The following is a 22,139-nucleotide window of genomic DNA, read 5'->3' as shown; positions in this document are numbered from 1 at the left end:
TAATAAAAAATATAAACACTGCGGAAACCAAACTGGACTCAGGTGTCTCTATCAAAGGGGGGAAGAAATGTATCTGGGGTGTGTGCACTTTGTATGCCATCTATGCAAGGCGCCACCCCCACTTAAGGGACGTGACGCCGTTAGCGGCAGCCAAAGGGCCACGAGGTAAGGAAAAGCCCTTCCGGGTTGCACGACCCGGAAGGGACAAGCGAAGGGTAAAACAGGAAATGCGTCACCAATAGGGTAGATGGGACTGGAAGTAGTCTGGAGCGCGAAGCTTAAAAGCCTGCGCCTCACGTGAGGATGCCCTCTTTTGTCCACTTGACCTCCCAGGAGTCGGACGTCGCAGAAAGAAGTTGCCCACCCACCCATCCCTGAAGTAGGGCTTCTTTAGGTGCGGTTGCGGGGTCCTGGGTAAGAGCTATCACAGGGACTCCTTTGGTCAGTGCCATTTTTTACCCCAGAACGGGTCTTAAATATCATCATGGGCTCCGGGCTGGCGGGAGATTTGGGGCTGACCTGCTGGTGGCCCTGGATTCTCTAGCTCTACCCTGGAAGCCGTTGGGTGACACAAGTGGTGGCAGTTTATTTACCTGCGGCTCTGTTAACCGGAGGGCGGTTACATTAAGGAGAGCAGGCTAACTTGGTTGTGGCCTGCTGGCACAGCCCGAAGGTCAAGCAATGCCCCGTTGGAGAACGGGCTATAAATAGAATGAATATGTCCATACGTGTGAATATTAATATTTGAACAACTGTGATGTTGATAAACAAGTTTAAAAGTTTGCAATAAAGAAATGGAGACCAATGGAGTAATTGGTCTTGAACTGTAATTTTAATAAAAATATAAACACTGCGGAAACCAAACTGGACTCAGGTGTCTCTATCAAAGGGGGGAAGAAATGTATCTGGGGTGTGTGCACTTTGTATGCCATCTATTTGTAACCATACGGGCGGGCGCAACCTGGCCCTTTAACATTTGCAATGTCAAAAGAGCATGCACAGCATTTCCCTGCACCACGTGGAAGGCACCACACGGTGCCTGCCACTTGGTGCATGGAACTGCTGGGGGTTACCATGGGTACCCCAGTACAACCCCACACACACACAGAGGGGGGCCTGCAACGGGCCCCCAAAGCTAGTGTCCAACTGTATTCCACCACAAAAAGACAGGCGGAAAGGGATACCGCAATCCTAACGGCAGTGCCTGCACGGCACTGCCATAATGTTGCCCTGGTTCCAGGTTGCGCAAGGTGGGCGGAAAAGGACAGCCTTGCGGAACCATTGCGGAAGGACTTTCCATCCGCCGCGGTAACATTGGGATTCCCACTGCCATCCTAATTTGGTAATGGCAATTTTCTGTATGATGTCTAATTTGTTAGAACATTTTATGATGTCGGAAGGATCGGCGGTGATGGTCCTTCCACCATCATAATGAGCCCATATGTTTTTGCTTATTTTGTTGGTAGTAGGCACTTTCAATTAATAAATTGTAGCATTTGGCTACGGCAATAGTTTGGACGGATGCCAGTGCTATTAGTTTTTTAATTTGATATGCAAGGTGCTATTTGTTGCATATTCTACAATTTGGGGCTGATTCAGATGCATTTAGGAAAGTATTCCCATCTAGGGCCCGGTTATGTGGTTATGAAGGCCTTCTACCAGCATTTGCTCCTTCCACATCGGATCCAGACCGAGGGTCCGATTATGATGCGGTTATGGAGCAGAGGCTCCAATTGAAGTCAATGGGAGTCCAACAATATCGTCTCTGGAAGCATCCAGATGCATCGCACTCGGTCGGTCGGACTTTCCCAATCCGAGTGATTCAGAAACCATTTTCCAAACCGATTCGATCGGGGAAGATTTCCTAACCGGATCGGAATCAGGCCCTTAGGGGCCGATTATGATGGCGGGCGGACTTGAATCCGCCCGCCATAGTAGCGGGATCAGGACCACCCACCTGTAATGCAGCAGTCCTGCATCGCAAATTATGATGCGACCGCTGCGGTTGCATCTGGCCATTTAACATTGCGGCGGGTGCTGCTGGCTGCAGCACCTGCTGCAATGTTAAATGGCCAGGTTGTGCATTTCCCTCACAATGTGGCAGACACCGCTAGGTGCTTGCCACCTTTTGCAAAGAAATATATCCCCCCAGTGCACCCCCAGAGCACAACTGGCCCCCCACCACAGAGGGGGCCTGTAACAGGCCCACCAAAGCCAGCCTTTCCATGGCGAAAGGCTGGCTGACTCCAGCATTGTGATTTTCAAATATTTGCAGATATGTGAATTTCTAAATAAGCTACATAATGATGGCTTAAACATGAATAGGATGTGCCAACTTGTGTCAGCATCAAAACGTTATATACTTTATTTCACGAGCCAGTGTCTAATATCATTGAACATATGGCTATTCGATGGCCAAACAAACCAACTATTAAAATATCTGGTGATATACTTTTTTAAAGTATTCATTATGGCTCTTTATAGCAGCTAATTCACAACTACAACATTTTTACACAATTAATAAGCTATATTATAAAGCCACTAGATTAGGTAAACAAAGGGGTAGAATTAACTGTAGTTATCCTACATGTTGTTTAATCCCTCCCATGCTCATGACGAGCAAAGCTCATCATGAGCCATGGTTGCGCTGTGCTCATGACGAGCTGAGCTCGTCTTGACCCGTCCGGCGCTCACACGAGGGGATAATTCCCCTGCTGTGCTGAGCGTTCTAAAGAAATGGACGCGGTCACGATGAGCTCAGCTCATCATGAGCACAGCGCCACCGTGCTGCATGACGAGCCGAGCTCGTCATGAGCACTGCGGCGATGTGCGCACCCCCCGCCCCCCAGCATAGCGGGGGAATTACCCCGCAGCCAAGGGGTTAAAGGAAGCAGATAGTTTGCATAGGTATGTCGAATGCATGAAGCTAGGTAGTTTTTGGGGTGCAAGTACTCAAGGGCTTAGTGGGATGTACAAAATGGAAATTACTCTTAAAGCTTCAATAAATATGTTTGGCTCAAGGAAAATTATAATCTTTCAAATGCTGGGATATTCTCTATTGCCATTGTAAAAAGCAAACATTGGCGCGATGAAGAACTACGTAATTTGAATAATTGGTGGAATCAATGTGTAATCTATATGAAATAGTAAATGCTATGTACTATGTATAAGGCATGTGGGTATAGTGGCAAGCCTAAGAGCTAAACATTCTCAGGGCTGTTCACAGAATGGCTGAATCGAGACATACTATGTAAAATGTTTCGAAAATAGCATTTAAAATATCGTCGGTACCACGCATTGCTTTATAATGCAGTATTTACAACAACATGTCTTTACCACTACATTCCTTTACCAGACAAGTCTTTACAACGACTTGCCTTCAGCAAAGTGGCGTTGGACTTCATAGTCCAAATCTTTCCCTACTGTGGCGCAGACTGGAGATGGAATAGTAATTTATATCTCTCCAAAGTCCAACGCTTTTGCCTAAGGCAAGTCGTTGTTCATTGTAAAGACTTGCGTGGTACAGCAATGCAATGGTAAAGATGCGTTGTTGTAAAGACTGCACTGTAAAGTCATGCGTTGTAATGACTTGCGTGGTTCCAACATACAACCGAATGTTTACATGACTTCACATTGATATACTGACCTCTGGGTGTGGCTTTAGATGTAGTTATGTTATAAAATACGCAGAAAACACTATTAAATTACATATCTCCTAATATAAGAGTATAGTACATTATATACGTATAAAAAAATAAATCGAAAAGGAAATTGTTTTAAGGCAGATCCTTTGCATTTGGTGGCTTTGAATCACTAAAGTTTTATGAATAGGGTTTTGATCCACAGATTTTCTTTCACAAATATTAGACTAATATTAAAAGGTAACAAAGAAATGTGACTAGAAGATAACTGTCCGAAAAGTGCATAATAGACATCTCAAAAAATGTTAACGTAAAAATGTTGAATCTTTTCTGAATATATGAAAGAGACATATGATCTTTCAACAGGTGGTGAATCAAACAGAAGTAAAACTAAAGCAGGGACTTGGGAAAAGAACTAGGGCTCAGTAAATTGTTTATGTATCACAAATGCGCCTGAATCAATTTATAATTTCATGTTGGATGTCATGGATGAAAAAATAAGATATAAGCTGGAGAAACTGGTGCTGGTTATCTGATATTTACTTGAAGTAGCATAGCCAGCTAATTAGCTGCTTGGATGTCATCTGCTTATGTAAAATTTTAATGGTTATTCAAAAAGATCTAATGCTGTGCATGATGGGATCAATTTGTTAAATATAAATATGGTTTACTAGACGTTTTGAATTTTTACCATGCAGCACTCATTTCGTATACTTATCCATACATAGTTTGTTCAAGAACAACTATTTAATTGAAAAATATATAAATAATGGACCTACCGTGTATGGAGAGTGTAGCATTTCTCACCGCTAAAAATTTGACTCCATAAGGAAAGAATGCCCTGGAATGTCCACTGCCATAGAGATGAATGTGTGCTTTACCATGGAAGGGTTCATCATGGGAGCCAACCCTGAGCTCCCCTCCGTCTGTTACCAGAATATAATGGGCATGCAGTGAAACCGGCCCCGGCCCAAGAAACAATAGCTTACCACCTGTAAAAGACAAAGATCAATTTCAGGTAATCATAATATTTATAATATGTTACATGTCTGGGTTTACATAAAGTAAAAGCAAGTCATTTATTATGCTAAAGTAAACTAATATTTAAAGCATATTTTTTTCAAATGAAATCCAATTGACTGTCTGAGCCATCTGGAGCAGAATAACAGATGTATGCACAAAGATGTGATTGGAGCTTTGCGCGCCTCCTCTTCGTGCAAGATTCACAATAGCGATAACAGACCTACGCTTTTCAATAAAATATTTTTGGGGGATTGTTGATAACACTGGCCCCATTTAAAGAACTTGCATGAATTTTCTAAAAAGGGAAGACATATGATGGATCCTTTACAAATTTTAGAGGAGGTCCCAAACTTGCATCTTACATTAAAGCGTTCTTATTGGATCTATTCCTGCCGTACATCCTGGACCATAACTGCAGATGCAGGATGGCAAACCTGATGATTCAGGCCAGATTCAAATACAAGAGGGTCAAAGTCAGCTTGGTCCTGGTGCTGGAAGCACAACTGAAAAAAAATCCTCAGATACCGAGGATCCTAGATACACTGAGAACTGTGACGCTTCAACTCTTACAGTACCACTTTTCATTTCACACTAAGGTACTAAGAATATTCATAATGGAGCACATCATGAAAACATTTATGAGTACTAGAAGTAAAGCTACAGAAGTTGTCTTTTACATACTTTTACATGCTTTTCGGCCATGAAATGTCCAACTCCCTATTAGTAAAAATGCAAAGAATGTGGAACATTGTGGTAGTTCGAGTGCAGTATTTGGCGTTGGAGGTTCATGGAAGCGGTTGCATATTGTTTGACTCCTACTAATAATTTACAATTAACCGGCCCTTATTTATCTGGTGCCCCCATCTACTTTACCAGAGCTATGGCGATGTGTACTCTATTGCACATATTAGTGGCTAAGCATCTTCAGTCTGGGTGTGCAGAACAGAGAAAAAGCAATTGGTTGCACATGTGCCCCAAAACAGCTTCACTGTGGGGTGTTCCACAGCAGAACTTGCATAGGGGAATGAGGTGGTCTTTTGTGTTTTGCTACTTGTGGGCTTTTGTATTTTTTATTTGTTGTTCATTTGTGGAGTGTTACTGTTACTCAGAAGATTGTTCTGCCACTAGAAACATTTATAATCAAAATACATGTTTGAAGATTTCCTAACAGTCAGACCATTTGGTTCCAATTTAACGTCTGTCTGTCTGTCTGTCTGTCTGTCTGTCTGTCTGTCTGTCTGTCTGTCTATCTATCTATCCATCTATCTACCTGTCTGTCTTTCTATCTTTGCAACACTATTGATAAATCTATCAATCAATCAATCAGCATTTGTAAAGCACGGCTCGGGGGGGGGGGGGGGGGTAAGAGCTATCCAGGTGCTGAATGTATGTATATCTGTCTACGTATCTATCTCTCTATCTAGCTAGCTTAGCAACCCTATGTATTGCTATGTTAACAACCCTACCAATCTTTATCTAGCATAGCAATCTTATCTATGTGAATATTAGCATCCCAATCTATATCTTTGCAACTTCATATACTTATCTTTGCAAATCTATCTGTTTCCTACATGTTGCAAAATTGGTTCCGCCCATTTCATACGCCCACATGTCCTTCTTTTTGAATCACCTGGTTTTGGGCTTTTTACTGTGGGTGAATCTCACAAAATGCGTCTCACCCACGGTAATCACACAGCTAGTGGACTGTGCATGTTTACCGCCAGGATCCACCTTTTAAGATAAGGTTGTTGTGACACATCTAAGGTAAGAGGCATATGCCTGGTTACACATGAACACATGTATGCACACGTGTGCGAGCTGCACTGTAAGACTACTAATCTGTGCAGCACGGTACTGCACATAGGTAGCCTGGCACAGAGAAAACTCTGCAGTGTTAGGTATTGACCTGGGAAAGGCCTTATAATATTATGGGTCTCTTATAGGTAAAGCTACTCTTTTGTCTCCAGCAACATTTTATTATATAGATAGGGGGAAGTCTGCCTTAAAGTGCAGTGTTGCTTTTCGTAGGCCTACAAAGTCCAGTGGGGTGGAAAAGATGCACAGAGTTCATATTCGCAGGTCCTAAGACCATACATGTACGTCTTATAGGTCATCAAGAATTGTCATATTTCTCTGGCTTAACTCAGGATCAGAGCCCCAGGCCTTTAGTCATCTTGTTGGGCCACCTTAATTACATTTCTCCTCAGCAGAGGGAACAAAGGCCGCCTCACAAAAAAGGAATTATTAATAGTGCTTCTGGGGAGGAAAGGGTGGAGATGGAAATCTGCATCTAATAATTACCTGTTACACTGTACCAGCCCAGGCCCACTGAACACAGGTGGAAGCCCAGAAAACTGGAGCCAACACAGGTGAGGGGTCCTCTTTGCAGTTTTGGCAGGAAAGGCCTAACAGTGATGTCAGCAAGGGGTGGAGCTGAGCCCCAAGAGAAGATGTGATCAGTGACTTCTGGTTGATGCTATCTTGAACTGTTCTAGCATGATGTGCAGGAGGGGTGGGACAGGGGTTGAGAGGTGTTGTGGTACCCTAGGATTGGCCAAGGGTGCCTGGGTTCTAGGACCTTTCGCCCCCTTTTAAAAACTCTTGCATAAGGGAGAGACAAGGCTGTTAGTGGTTTTCACTGCTGGACCCTGGGACTGTGACAGCCATGGACAATTGCAAGGAGAAACCCCTTGATGCTCAAAAGGACCAATGACTCTGCCCTAGTTGACTCCAAGACCATTAGGTTTCTCCAAGGGCCAGTGAGGCTGGATCTCGTATTGGTCTGAGGACTAGTTGGGGGAACGATCTGGACTTCTGCACCAAGAGACAAAGACTAGGATGGAGGCTGGTGCAGGGAGATACTGTGTACAGCGGCCTGCAAACTACAGCACATTAGGGGTGAGAAGGTCTGCTAACTCTGTTCCTGGTGGCCAGAGCTCACCACCAGGAGTAAAATTAGCTCCAGGTTGTTCAAATCGGCCCGAGTTTTGGCATTTTTATGATTGGTGACCTTTGACCCTTTTCAAGACATGGTGTGTTTGGGTCTTTGCTGCACCATCCTTCAATTAACCCTGGGGAGGGCCAGGGCTTGGGATTGGCGAAGAATAATTTGTTTATGTTCCCCAGGGAGGGGCATTCATGGAGCCCGCTCCCCTTATCTATAACTACCTCTGAGGACCCCCATTTCCTTGAGGGCTTATGCAGCTTGGATATGGCTATGAGGGTCAAAATGTTTAAAAAGATGCTGGGATGCACGCCATTCTCTTCCATCTTCGTCCATTTTTGTCCTCAGATCATCAAAGAGTGTGTGCTCACTGTATAGTGCCTTGCCCTGGTGGCACACAAGTGATGAACCATAATATTTGGGGCGACATTACGCCCCAAAACCAGTGGCACAGCTTGATTTGAAAATATACAACCTTTGAAGTTTGTCCATTATTTACCAAATACTCAATGCTTTGTTCATGTTTGTATGTTTAACCATCTTCAATCCAAATGTGGGGAATCATGCAATTTTCCAAGTTTCATGTGTTCCTGATGTGATGGTGTGATGGGGGAGGTAACACTCTCTTTTTAACGAGATGAAAGCACGGAGCTGTTGAATCGTCCTGGCAGGTATGTTTGGTTGCCGAGATAATGTGGTGATTGTTGGAATTGTGAATGGATAAAAGCGTGGAATGAAACAATAAATGGGGTGGTAAGAACATGGGGTTATTCAAAGGGCATAATAGATTGAGAGTCGCATTCATTACATGTGAGTTTTGTGGGAGGGTAAACAACAGGACTTTGACTGGCAATGTGCGAGAGGTGGGGGCGTGTTTGTTGTGATCAATATGTACCGGGTAAGTTAGAAATGATGAAGGCAGTGTAATGTGTGCAGGATGAATGTGGATAGAAAGGGGATACGAGGTTTGGAGGAACTTTTGGGCACAGTGAGTTTAAAAGAGAGCAGGTTGACCGTGGGTGAGAAGTAAGGCATTCACAAAGTTTCATGAGGCAATAGGGGGATGGAATTGGGTTTTGTTTGATATTTTGGAGGATGACAAACTTATTGATTTGCATGGCAAAGAAAACAGAACCAATATCATGTTGTTTTCTTAAACTGTTTTCCAAATAATCAATATGCATTATTGTATAGGTATAAGCAAGCAGTAATGGTGCAATATTTCACTTGTAGTTACCCCTGAGGAAGGACTCACGCAGTCCAAAATGCATTGGGTTTGAATAAAGAATACGCCTTGGACGCATTATGCGTTGGTCGTGTTTTTGATAGAGGTCTGGGTGGTCACATCAGGAACACATGAAACTTGGAAAATTGCAATATTCCCTACGTGCGGATTGAAGATGGTTAAACATACAAAGATGAACAAAGCATTGAGTATTTGGTAAATAATGAACAAACTTCAAACGTTGTATATTTTCAAATCAAGTTGTGCCACTGGTTTTGGGGCGTAATGTCGCCCCATATATTATGGTATGAGGGCCAAAAAGCAATTCTGGTGCCCTGAGACCTCGAGCCTGAAAGGAGAAGGAGTGCTTTCATGCACCCCCCTCCCCCCCATTGTGGTGGCCTTGTCCCTGCTCCCTGTGTCTCAGGGGAGAAGGGTAGGGACCACACATGCAGCACCCTGCACACATGGAGAGAACAGGGAGAAGAAAACTGCCAGCTCCTGCGCCGGCAAGGACAGTACCGGTTGCTCGGCAAACTACGCCAGACTGAGCTCCCCATGCAGCATCAAGAACTTAAGACAATGGGTGTCCGGGTGGGACCGAGCACCTCCGAACCCCCTAACAAAAGAACAAAAGGCATGAGGCCATGCACCAAGATAACAAAAAGTGGCTCTCAGTGCAGCATTCACTCATTAAATATTCACCACTCCAGAGGGAGTTCCCCATAATGTCCTGCAGGACTGCCAAAAAAGTGTTTTCTCACCTTGTGGAGGCCTCAGGAGGGCAGGGGTGCCACCAACGATATTGTGGGGAGCTGCAGGAGGTGCAGCAACCGCCTGCTTAGAAATTAAAAACGGACCCTCAGATTCTTGGATCAGAAAAAAGTATGACCCCCCTTTCACATTGATGATTCAGCAATCCCAAGGCTGGAGATGTTGCTCTACAGCTGGGAGTGCACCTTCTAGTTGTTTGTGCTATGGCTGTGTTTTGTGTGGCTTAACAGTAGTGCTCTCTAGGGGTTGCTTTTATAATTGCATTTCATGTGGCCTGAAAATATAGAAAAAGCACACAGACACTTTATGTTCCTATTCAAATGCTTAAATAATATAATAATGTTGACAGTGATTACTGGTCAAGGATGGTATTTTTGGGCATCAATAATTGCTTGCACACATGGTTATTATTGAATATTGCATTTAAACACACAATGATAGTGTTTTAAAATGTGTAATATGGTGAACCCTTGATAAAGTCAATAGCCTGTTCTATCTACAGTGACACCTCACAATATTGGGATGTATTGTGTTGTCTTGTATAGGATGAGGGGCATTGTGATATTGTGGTCATGGCCCTTTGAGGTCAAATTTTATTTCATAAAATAATACAAGACATTTTTGATTTGTCTTATGTATATAGTTGTAAATTAATGCATAGTATTTAGTAGTGTGTGTGAGTAATAAGTGCATTTTTCCTTTTTCTAAAGAACAAACACTGACTGCACAACAATTTATTGAGTGTTATTATTGATTGACGGTGAATGGTGCTTACTGGCCCACACTATCTTCCTAAGCAGACCGTTGATGGTTCTGCTTTGTTACCCTGAGAGGGTCAATTGCTACAATAGGGTGTTTGCTTCCAAGTAAGGGAAAGGTGTGGACGGTTGTTTGTGCAGGCCTCATATCTTGCACAACTACTAACCCAATGTCCTATACTACATATTTGTCTGTCATTGCAAGCCTCTGCATGTGTCTGTGTTTGCAAGTCTCTCTATTGGTGTGTGCTTTCAAGCCTCTCTATCTATCTGTACTAAAGATTTACACAAACATTAAGAACGCATTAGCAAAGGCAAGAGGATAGCAGTCAAAGCCAGATGAATCAGATTTTTAAAGATTATTTGGAAGAAAATACCTTTAGAATTTACTAAACATACATGTATAACACAGTTTCAGGGGTTTTCAGCCATACTTCCTCCATTAGTCTGTTGTTTTGCCACTCACATTTTTCTTCCCCCCACTCCAGCATGCATCATGGGGCAATTGGTAAGCTCACTTTAGCCATAGGCATGCGGCCCTATGACATGCAAAGTAGTTCCCTTCAGTGGCATCAGTGCTAGGGATTACTTTGATAATATGTGCTTTTTGCAGTGCTTAGTTTGAGCCAGTAGTTTCTGGTGCTCTGCAGTCCCACTTTATTGTCAACACTGGCAGTGTCTGTCTTATTTGAGATCAGCACAACAATAGTTGTTTTTTAATTCAATATACTTTTCAAATAACTAATACCTGCCACCCGAGCCATTCTTATAGCTTTGGGGGCCTGGAATAGTCTAAAATGTCATACTTGTAGGTGTAGGATTTTCAGTAGTTGTGTTGGTACTGTTATTGGCAGCGCTAGTAGGGGCAATGGGTGGTGGAAGCTGCAGTGGGCTCCAGACAAGAGCCCCAGAACTTATTTTGGAAAAAGGGGGGCCCTGAATATAAGGAAATACAATTAAGGGAAAAAAGCAACACCTAAGCAAGCTGAATTCAACACAAAACAGGCATATCAACCACAGATAGTCTTAGAAGTAACAAGACATATGTTGAGCACTTGACACACCAATATTCTTTATATTTCTTTTATTTTTTTACTTAATTTTGATAATATAAATATCTATTCATTTTTTACATTACAAAAAAATCATTTCAATTATTTTCCATTATTGAAAACACATAGTTTGGTGTACATACATTCTAAACTGTTAAACACATCCACATTTCTTGGTTGTCTTATTTCTACCTTCTTTATATCGTAGCAAGGAACAGTTTTATAATGTTAGTCTAATCCAGAATTAAATGACCAACCCTCCTGCAATTTCAACAATGGAAACAAATGAGTTCTTCCATTCTGCAATAAATTTATGCATTAAAAAAACATCCATCTTTATAATGGCATGGGGAGACTGGCAGTTTGTGTTCTAACATTTACGCACGTTTTCGGCTTAGGCCTTCATCAGGTGCAGTGTGGATATGCCCCGCTCGTCCCAATTTTTGGGGTTAAATATGGCAGCTCTTTTATTTATACTTTTATAGTTCTCATTATCATCCCATGAGTTAAATTCTTCCCTGCGGGACCTATGTGGTTGATCCTCTTGCGGGCTATACACAACCGATGTGGCAGATCCTCTTGCTGGCTATAAGGAACTGTTATAGGAGAGTTTCTTTATGTTCCCTACTCTAAGGTAGAATTAAACTTTGTCCGAAAATAGAAAGAGCTTTTTTTTAGGGATCATTGGTTTATTCAATTGTGGCTTCTTAAAATATCAGTTTTATTAGGTCCACATCATGCCCATGTATATGAAGCAAGAACTCTTCCTTTTTAGGTCGAGCAGACCTACATCCAATGCGTAAGCATTGAAGGTGTCTGCTTTTGACCTATTGTTACCCGTATTTAGGAATGAAGACACGACTCTGACGCGCGCTTTTGCAGTCTCAGTTTTGACCGCGGGAGCGCGCGTCTGAGCCCCGCTTACGCAGAGTAACTCACAGCCCCTGCTCACACACAGACACAGCCAGCCCCCACCCCTCTGCATGCACGCAAACACACACACACACACACAGGCGCGCGCACACATACACACGCACACATACACATGCTGCCGCCCCCCACCCCCCTGCACACACACAGACACGCACTTACACACGCCGCCGCAGCCCTCTGGCTCTGGAGAGATGCCGGCACTATTGTTGCAGTCCCACACTGGGGATTCCAAATACCATGGCCCCCACAGCCCGCAACATGCTCCGAGTACCTCCTGTCCCCAGAAACGCAAGCACGGAGCCCCACTCACCGGGACTTCTACTCCGCAGGACTCTTCCGGGGAGACAACGTGCCCAGTCAGGTCCCGCTCCGGGGCTGCTCCCTCCGACGTCAACGGGCACAGGGACACCGGCACTCCGCTCCTTGGCTTCCCGGGCGGACGCCAGCTGCACGCAGGGCTCTCCTCTCTCTGCACCGGAGCCTTGCGCCAGCCACTGCAGCCTGCCTCCTGGGAAGCTCCGGTCGCGTGTCCGGCCCCGCCCCCGTCCCAACAAAGGTTGCCTGGCTTCCTGTTGAAGCCGGGCTGCGGCGGTGAGTTTGCTTGTTTCGTATTTGCCAACATTTGGAGCCCCTGGAAATTTGCCAGACCACAGTAATAGTTGCTGTCTAGAAGTACGCGAGATTATCTGTATACACAACAGCCAGCAGCTTAAAAACCGAGGACTTGAAAGGGGTACCAGTGAGGTTAGCTAGTCGGAATGATTCGGATTGGCTGCCATCTGGCCTGTGTATCATTCCTCTGCACCGGCTTTTCTAAGTACTCGTGTCCAACTCGGAGTTTGGCTCCCTCCAGGCCCTCGACCCACAGTCTCCGTCCCTTGTGTGGTGTTTAGGGTCGGCACTAGCCTTTTCAGGATGCATAACTTGACTGACAGCTGGTGCGCCCATCATCCCGATTTGCAATGTGCGCAAGTAGTACGAGCTCCCTGGATGAACGGGTGAGCAACCGGGCCCCTCACCTAATTGACATTTTGCTAGCCTAGACAACTAGCTGCTCCCCTCAACCCCATGTAGAGCCTGATAGGGCGACGTGTTCGCTAACCCGGGTCCTGTGGGTAAGTTCAGGCTCCCTGTCTCGTGGCCTCAGGCGTTTTGTCAGGTGCTCGCTCTGCCTTCCTCTTTCTTCCAGTCCACTAATGCGTTCACTTCTCCTCGGAATGTGGCCTCTCCTAGACTGCCCGCCGACATCTGGCGCCTCACTGTCCCATTTCTCGATGCAAGGCCCTGCTGGTCGAAGTTATGTTATGTTATGTTATGTTATACCGGGGTTTTATATAGCGTACGGCTACTCAAAAGAGTGTCCCGACGCTTTAAATTGCACACTAATCTCATAACACAACAGGGAAAGTAAAGTAAAAGACAGAGAGAAAAACCAGACAGGACCAAAAAACTAAGAGGTAAAAAGCCAGGTTTTGAGCCCCTTCCTAAAAGCCAACAGGTTTGGAGTGCTGCGCAGGGTCACAGGCAACTTATTCCACAACTGGGGCGCCAATAATTTAAAAGAGCGGCCTCCAATACGTGCTTTCTTCACATGAGGCACCGAAGCAAGAAACAAGGATTCTGACCTAAGCGACCTTGCCGGATGGTAAAAGGTCAGCCTTTTCTGGAGGTATTTCGCTCCGGAGGCGTGCAGGGCTTTGTGTGCCAGAGTAAGAGTCTTGAAGATTATCCGCTTCCGGACAGGAAGCCAGTGCAGTGCCTCCAGGAGGCCCGAGGCTCTGGCACGGCGAGATAGTCCAAAGATGGCCCGTGCTGCCGAATTCTGGACAACCTGTAACCGTTGGAGCAGGTATTCTGGCAGGCCGAGATAAAGGATGTTGGAGTAGTCGATTCTCGAGCCTATGATCGCCTGTACCGTGATCTTCCTGTGTTCCTCCGATAACAGGGGGAGAAACTTACGTAGCATCCGGAGCAGGCCAAAGCAGGTGCCAGTGAGACCGATTACCTGTGAGCGTAGTGTGAGGCCATTATCGATCTTAATCCTAAGGTTTTTTGCCACCTGGGACGAACTTGCTGGTGGAAACATGTTCTCAGGCCACCACACTTTCCAGTCCGGGTCCGAACTGCACCCGAAAAAGAGGACCTCGGATTTATCCGAGTTGCACTTGAGGCTGTTATGTTGGAACCACTGAAACACAGCCTCAAGGCAACCCTGGATCCTACCTCCATCGAAATCCGCACCCCTCTCACAGGTGAAGAGGAGCTGGGTTTCATCGGCGTAGGAAACGATCTGAGCCCCGAAAGACTCCGCCAGAGCCGCCAGAGGGGTCATGAAGATGTTAAATAGAGTTGGGCTCAGTACAGAGCCCTGAGGAACTCCGACACCCAATGGCGACATCTCGGCGGAGCAAGCAGAAGCCCAGACCGTTTGTCGACGACCTGCCAGGAAGGAACGAAACCACTGGAGCACCGTCCCCCGGAGACCAATCTCTGAGAGTCTTGCGAGAAGACCCTCATGGGGGACGGTGTCAAAGGCCGCCGACAGATCTAACATCACCAGCATCGCTCTACCACCCGAATCCAGCACCTCCTTTATCGCCTCCGAGACTTCCAGGAGAGCTGTTTCGGTGCTAAGATTGGTGCGGAAACCCGATTGGGTAGGGTGCAATAGGTCGTGGGACTCCAAGTAATCGGCAAGCACCTTGTGCACATGCTTTTCTATGACCTTCGCAAAAACCGGCAGGAGCGAGATAGGTCTATAATTCGCCAACACCTCCACATCCAAACCAGGCTTTTTAAGCAAGGGAATAATCATTGCCTGCTTCCAGGACTGGGGAACCACACCCTGTGCCAGAGAACAGTTCAACAGGGGGTTCACATGTGTGAACTTGGACATGTTCTACGTGTCTTGCGTTTTTTTTTATATGCACTGGTATCTGGCGCCTTTCTGCCCCCTCCCCTGCACCTAAAGAGGAAGAGGCTAGGGAAGTTAGTAGCCGCCTCAGACCGAAAGTGTGCCATCTGACATGGCGCGCCGAAGGAAGGGGGCGTGCCCCAGCTGAGACCTGCTGACTGGCAGTCTGCCCTGTGCACGGTGTTAGCACAGAGGCGATATGAGAGACACCGCCATCACTTCGCTGTTTATCAGACAGAAGAAAGGTAAGCCAGCCCGAGGGATGCAAGTGAAGCCGAGAATGTACTCCAGGCGCTAGGATAGCTCGGTGAGCCGAGCTCCTCCCGCGGAGATCTTTGTTTAATTTGCGGCCCCAGTCCTCTCCAACCTTTCAGCTCCAGGGGATAGGCACAAATCACAAGGAGCAGCTTCAACTGATAGGTACTCATTGTATCAAAGAGACTACGTTAATTGTGACTTAATAAGTGAACAAATCGTTGTATCCAAATGAAGTCCAAGATTTGGTAAAACTAGCTGGGTGTGCTGTTCAGTGGCTGAATGTGAGGGGTTCAGAACATGCATTGCCTTGTGTTTCCTGATCCTGCTCAGATCCCTTGGTCTCCAGTGTAGGGCTGTCCTATAGGCAGGGCTAATGGAGATATGCGACAGGGGAGGGCCAAAGTATGAAGCAAGTTGACTAAATTATGTGGCAAGAAAAGGCAAATTATGAGACTTAATGCAGCACATTTTGTGATCGTTTTACGTTTTTAGGTCGAGCCTAGACGAAAGCAAAAACAAAGCTTTTGCTGTCTAGGTCTCGACAACTTATGTTATCACTCTGGGGGGAATGTGGACAGTAGACTGACACGCGCTTCACCTGCCGGAGATTTTACCTCGTGGGCACGCACGGTGCCGTGCCCCTCTCGTGCTTCATATTCCCGTGCGCAAACACTCACACAGCCACACTCACGCATGCGCACATACACAGCCACACGCATACACAGACACACACTGCATACACACACGCACCCCCCCTTAAACAGACCCATGCGCACACAGACAGACACACGCACAGACACACTCGAAGACACATGCGCATACACTCCCCCCCCCCGCCCCCCACTCACCGGGCTTTTTCGGCGTGTTCCGTGTCTCCTCCGCAGCGCTGGTCTTCACCCGGGCCCCCTCCTGGGACCCTGGGACTTCAGATGCCGCACTCCGCTTTGGCGCCGGGGCTCGGAGCGCGCATGCGCGGGCAGCCCCCGCCCCCTCACTCAGCCCCGGCTGCTTTCTGTTTCTGTTCTGTGTTGCTGTTTTTTTTAGCTCCTTCGTTCTTCTAATTGTAGACTTGCATTGATTTTAAGTAAGCCAGGGCTCGGGGAAAGTAAAATGAATGTCTATTTTTGCAAACAAAGATTTAGTGCCAGACGAACTGCTCCAACCCAGCATGGTAGTTTTGAGGTTTTATCACATGATGGTGTAGGTACACCATTGTACGAACATGTAGTCCTTCTGTGAAAGCGAACAATTGGCGATGATTTTTCACACGTACATGCCATGAAATAATGCGGGCTGAACTAAATCGGATTTATTATAGGGAAACAGCGTAGACACTGGTCGCCTTTATTAATTATAGTAGTGCTACTTTGAGCAGCTCTAGTTTATCTACGTCAAAAAAAAAAGAGGTGAGGGATATTTGTGAACGGTGGATTAATTGCTGTAATCTATCAGAACTTGGCGTGGGTTACCTACTAGTCTCTTAGAACATTTGTATTACTTTTGCATTCCTCAAAGCCGTCACATAACTTCGTTTACTACCCCATATTTGAAAGGGGTGGGCCTGCAATGTGCACCAAGACCTCTTCTGTTTCTTATAAATGTATTATGGACATCGGCGTCCATTTGAATACTTTTTTCCTCCTGCTGTGCCTTCAAGCTTGTTCAAAAGTGTGTTTTGGTAATGAGCGCTATAATTGTTTTTGGTGATGAGTGGAATTTTATGTATAGATTTGTGACTTTAGTGTGTATGTTTCCTCCTGTTTGGTCGCTTGTTACAATATTATTAGACTTGCAATGTAAACTTTTTACAGCTGTTTTGATGCCTGTACTACGATTTCCTCTAACATGTGATGGGCAGGGGCCTGGTGCAGATCTGCCTATTCATCCTCCTTGCATAGATTTTTGCACTCGGATTGTTCCAACAGTTGCCCCTGGCTGTTATTTCTAAAATGACTGCCACAGACTGTATGCCAACTGCAGTGTACCAACTGCTGAGGTTTCACCACAGCCCAAGTGAAGCGATATGAGCACATTTCTTTATTTAGCTCAGTCAGTGTCCTTGTGGAGCGCAGTTTCATATGCCATAACTTTTTTTTGCTGTTTTTATATCTCTAGTCCTAACTTCTATGCATAGATGCAGATTGTACTATGGGAAAATATTTTTTGCCTGCCGGTTTATACGTCTGAAAGGCAAGGGGGGCTTCAGCAAGAGTCTGTTTGCCATGTATCCTCCATGCCTGCTTATTGAGAAATATCATTGCTTTTTAGTCAGCACATTATCACCACAGCATCACACAGAACAACCACAGCATCACTCAGCACAACCACAGCATCACTCCGCACAACCACAGCTTCACCACAGCACCACAACCCAGCACTACCACAGCACAACCCAGCACCACCACAGCATCACTCAGCACCACCACATTATCACTCAGCACCAACACAGCATCACTCAGCACCACCAAAGCATCACTCAGCACCACCACATTATCACTCAGCACCACCACAGCATCACTCAGCACCACCACAGCACCACTCAGCACCACCACAGCACCACCACAGCATCACAACCCAGCACTACCACAGCACAACCCAGCACCACCACAGCACAACTCAGCACCACCACATTATCACTCCGCACCACCACATTATCACTCAGCACCACCACATTATCACTCAGCACCACCACAGCACCACTCAGCACCACCACAGCACCACTCAGCACTACCACAGCACCACTCAGCCCCACTCAGCACCACCACAGCACCACTCAGTGTAACCACAGCATCACTCAGCGCAACCACAGCATCACTCAGTAAAACCACAGCATCACTCCGCACAACCACAGCATCACTCAGCACAACCACAGCATCACTCAGCACAACTACAGCATCACTCAGCATCACCACAGCACCACTTAGCACCACCACATTATCACTCAGCACCACCACATTATCACTCAGCACCACCACATTATCACTCAGCACCACCACTGCATCACTCAGCACCACCACAGCACCACTCAGCATCACTCAGCACTACCACAGTACTACCACAGCACTACCACAGCACCACCACAGCAGCACCACTCGGCACCACCTCGCACCACCACAGCACCACTCGGCACCACCACAGCACCACTCAGCACCACCACAGCATCACTTAGCACCACCAAAGCACAAACCAGCACTATCACACCACAACCCAGCACTACCACAGCACAACTCAGCACCACCACATTATCACTCAGCACCACCACAGCATCACTCTGCACCACCACAGCACCACTCAGCACCACCACATTATCACTCAGCAACACCACAGCATCACTCAGCACCACTCAGCACCACCACAGCGCCACTCGGCACCACCACAGAATCACCACAGCACCACTCAGCACCATCACAGCACCACTCAGTACCACCACCCATCACCACCACAGCACCACCACAGCATCAATCAGCACCACCACAGCACCACTCAGCACCACCACAGTATCACTCAGCACCACCACAGCACCACTCAGCACCACTCAGCACCACCACAGCACCACTCAGCACTACCACAGCATCACTCAGCACCGCTACAGCATCACTCAGCACCACAGCACCACCACAGCACCACTCAGCAGCACCACAGCATCACTCAGCACCACCACAGCACTACTCAGCACCACCACATTATCCCTCAGCACAACCACATTATAACTCAGCACCACCACAGCATCACTCAGCACCACTACAGCATCACTCAGCACCACCACAGCACCACTCAGCAGCACCACCACTCAGCACCACCACAGCACCACTCAGCACCACCATGGCACCACCACAGCACCACTAAGGGCAACCACAGCATCACTCAGCACCACCACATTATCACTCAGCACCACCACATTATCACGCAGCACCACCACAGCATCACTCAGCGCAACCACAGCACCACTCAGCGCAACCACTGCACCACTCAGCGCAACCACAGCATCACTCAACACAACCACAGCATCACTCAGCGCAACCCCAGCATCACTCAGCGCAACCACAGCATCACTTAGCACAACCACAGCATCACTCAGCAGAACCACAGCATCGCTCAGCACCACCAAAGCATCACTGGTTCAATTATGTGCTCTCAATGTTTCAAGCTTTATTATAAATGTCACAAAAAGATGTTAATATTTAAATTCTGTTCTTGGATTTTCGTCATTATAAAATACACAGAACATAATCTTCACAAAAGTTATTTACAAAAGTTTAAGCTATTGCCATTATAAATTACAAACACTTTTATTTAAGTATTAATTATTTAAAAAAAATTAAAAGCCATTGTTATTTGTAATATCAATACATCTAAGTCACGTAAATACAAACCATGTTGCATTACAAATGCTATAGGTGTCACATTTGCGAAAGTTATAACTATTAGCATTGTAAATGACAAAGCTATTAATTTAGCTATTTTCAAAAACAACACATAAATAAAAAAATTGTCATTTACAAGATCAATAGCTCAAACTTTCCTAATGCGAGACCTATTGCATTGCAAATGCTTGTTTAAGTTGTGAAACTGCCATATCTCTCTGTCTGAACACCTTCGTGGAGAACACCGATGGCACCAGCACTTACTTATGTAAAATGAAGCACTGCCTTTGTAGATACCCAAAAATTATTTTTCCTTCAGTCAATGTGTTTTTAAGATTGGTGAGCGCCAAACAGCTTCCCCAACAATCAAGTTTTTCAGAAATCACGAGAGAACAAAATAAGAATTACCAAAAGTCTGGCATCCAACGGCAAACATATTTGCTTTGCCAGTTCTTCTTCTTATGTGCCACAGCAAGTCACCCAACAAGTGACTGGAATTAATTAATTAGACTATTTGAGATCTCGAGGTCCCTTATTACTTATAAATGTACTACTGGTTTGAACCCCCCCAGGGCTAGACAGACTCTGCCTTGAGAATTCTGTGTGCTTTTACAGAGATACATCTGGCCCAAGGTATACACTGCATTTATCTGCATCCTGATATGACAAGCACAGGAAGCAAGTGGAACTGTATAACTAAATAATAGGCCAGGAAAAACAAATCCACGGTTATATTTTAGTAGTGTTTTTCTTAGGCTCGGAACACATCCAAAAACCATTGCGTTGAAATATGCCTGGCTGTCTTCTTCATTTTACTTAAGAACTGTTTCAGCATAGGAAACAGGAGTTTGTGGTAAAAAGTCCCTTATCTTACATTTAATTGACTGTGTTATGTTAGAATAATCGTCAATAGAAAGATTATCACATTCTTTTATTTTTATATTCATTTTTTATGTTCTATAGTGCTTGTATATAGCACTAGATGTAACCAGCTTTGCACTTACAGACCAGCGGGATCAGGGAAAGGAGAAGAGGAGCAGCAGATAGAATTATGCACTAAAGAAGCAGTTATGAAAATGAATTTAAACCAGAAAACACTGACTTTTGGGAGTTGTGGTTAGCTCCGCAATCGATAATTTGCACACATAAAGCCAAGCAAAAAGTAACCTGCACACAAATGCAGTGCACTCATTCACTGCAGTTTTTTTAGTGTATTTACGGAATATTTGATGTTATACTACATCCAGCTTCTATGTATACCCTACCCCCTCTGCACTGTCTTCTGCCAGGCCTTGTGCCAATCTACTGCAGGACAAGCGGCCAGTCCCTGCTGTGCTGGGCCAACAGTCATACCCAGCAGGGCTAGGCTGGAGGACCTAGCCAGCCAGGCCCTGTGCCTCATCCAGCATTGGCAGCCATCCTCCTTGTGCATAACGTGTTAGATGGTCAACCCTTGCTGTGCACAATCCGAGGCTGTGCGGCAGCACTATTGGCTGCAGGGAGAAGCCTTTGTCCAGGCACACTGCCCTACAATCAGCAGGTGGCTGCATAGAAACTTCAAGCATTTATTTTATTTTTATTATTAATATTGTTTTGAATTTTGGGGAGGTTTTGCAGACCCTAGAAAGGCTCTTGGATCAATGTTGGACCTAAACCTAACTCTACAAACGCGAACCCGAGTGTGGCCTAATAACAGTCGAAGAGCATTAATGTGGCGTTCAGGGACACCGAGGCAGGTTTTGTAGACCTCAAAGCAGGTGGTGGAGGTCTGGAAACTCTGTTTCAGGGTCCATGAACGACATAGTAAAATGTTTGTTTATTGTACTCTTGGATGGGATCTTTGATCCACACCCAACCAAACCTGAGCTATAGTCAGGGAATGCTTCTCCCTTATAGGTTCCTTCAGTTATATTTTTCCTGACGCACGGACTAATTCCCTGCATGCTGTAATGGTTTCCAAAGCAGATTGTTTCTGTTGCAGGCACGAAATTTGAGTCTTTGGATCCGCTGATCAGAAAGAAATTGCAGGAAAACGCCACGCTAGCAGCAACCGGAACCGGTCTGCCTGGAGAGGGACTCTAAGTCCCAGCTAGCCCTACAATAAGGAGGGGCCTGGAAACCGCAACCCCTGCTTTTGTCGTCATATGCACTATAACGCGCTTTGATTCATACTACGGCGCGGGTTGCACACAGGATGCGCACAGGTGAAGCCCAGGCCATGTGCAGGCCCATCTTGCACTCGTCATCGCCAGG

General features: G+C 45.8%; 1 protein-coding gene across 1 annotated transcript in view; it reads right to left on the bottom strand.

The window, feature by feature from the left end:
- Positions 1-22,139, bottom strand: part of PKHD1 (PKHD1 ciliary IPT domain containing fibrocystin/polyductin) — a 2,083,594-nt gene that overhangs the window by 838,262 nt on the left and 1,223,193 nt on the right. Inside the window, exon 37 of the mRNA XM_086926200.1 lies at positions 4,421-4,633. Coding sequence (XP_086782326.1) covers positions 4,421-4,633 — 213 coding nt within the window. The remainder of the gene's footprint in view (positions 1-4,420; positions 4,634-22,139) is intronic.

Source organism: Lissotriton vulgaris, chromosome 6 (assembly GCF_964263255.1).
Source record: "Lissotriton vulgaris chromosome 6, aLisVul1.2, whole genome shotgun sequence".
Classification (NCBI taxonomy): Eukaryota; Metazoa; Chordata; class Amphibia; order Caudata; family Salamandridae; genus Lissotriton; species Lissotriton vulgaris.
Note: the sequence above shows the minus strand (reverse complement) of the source record. Positions and strands in the feature narration are given on the sequence as shown.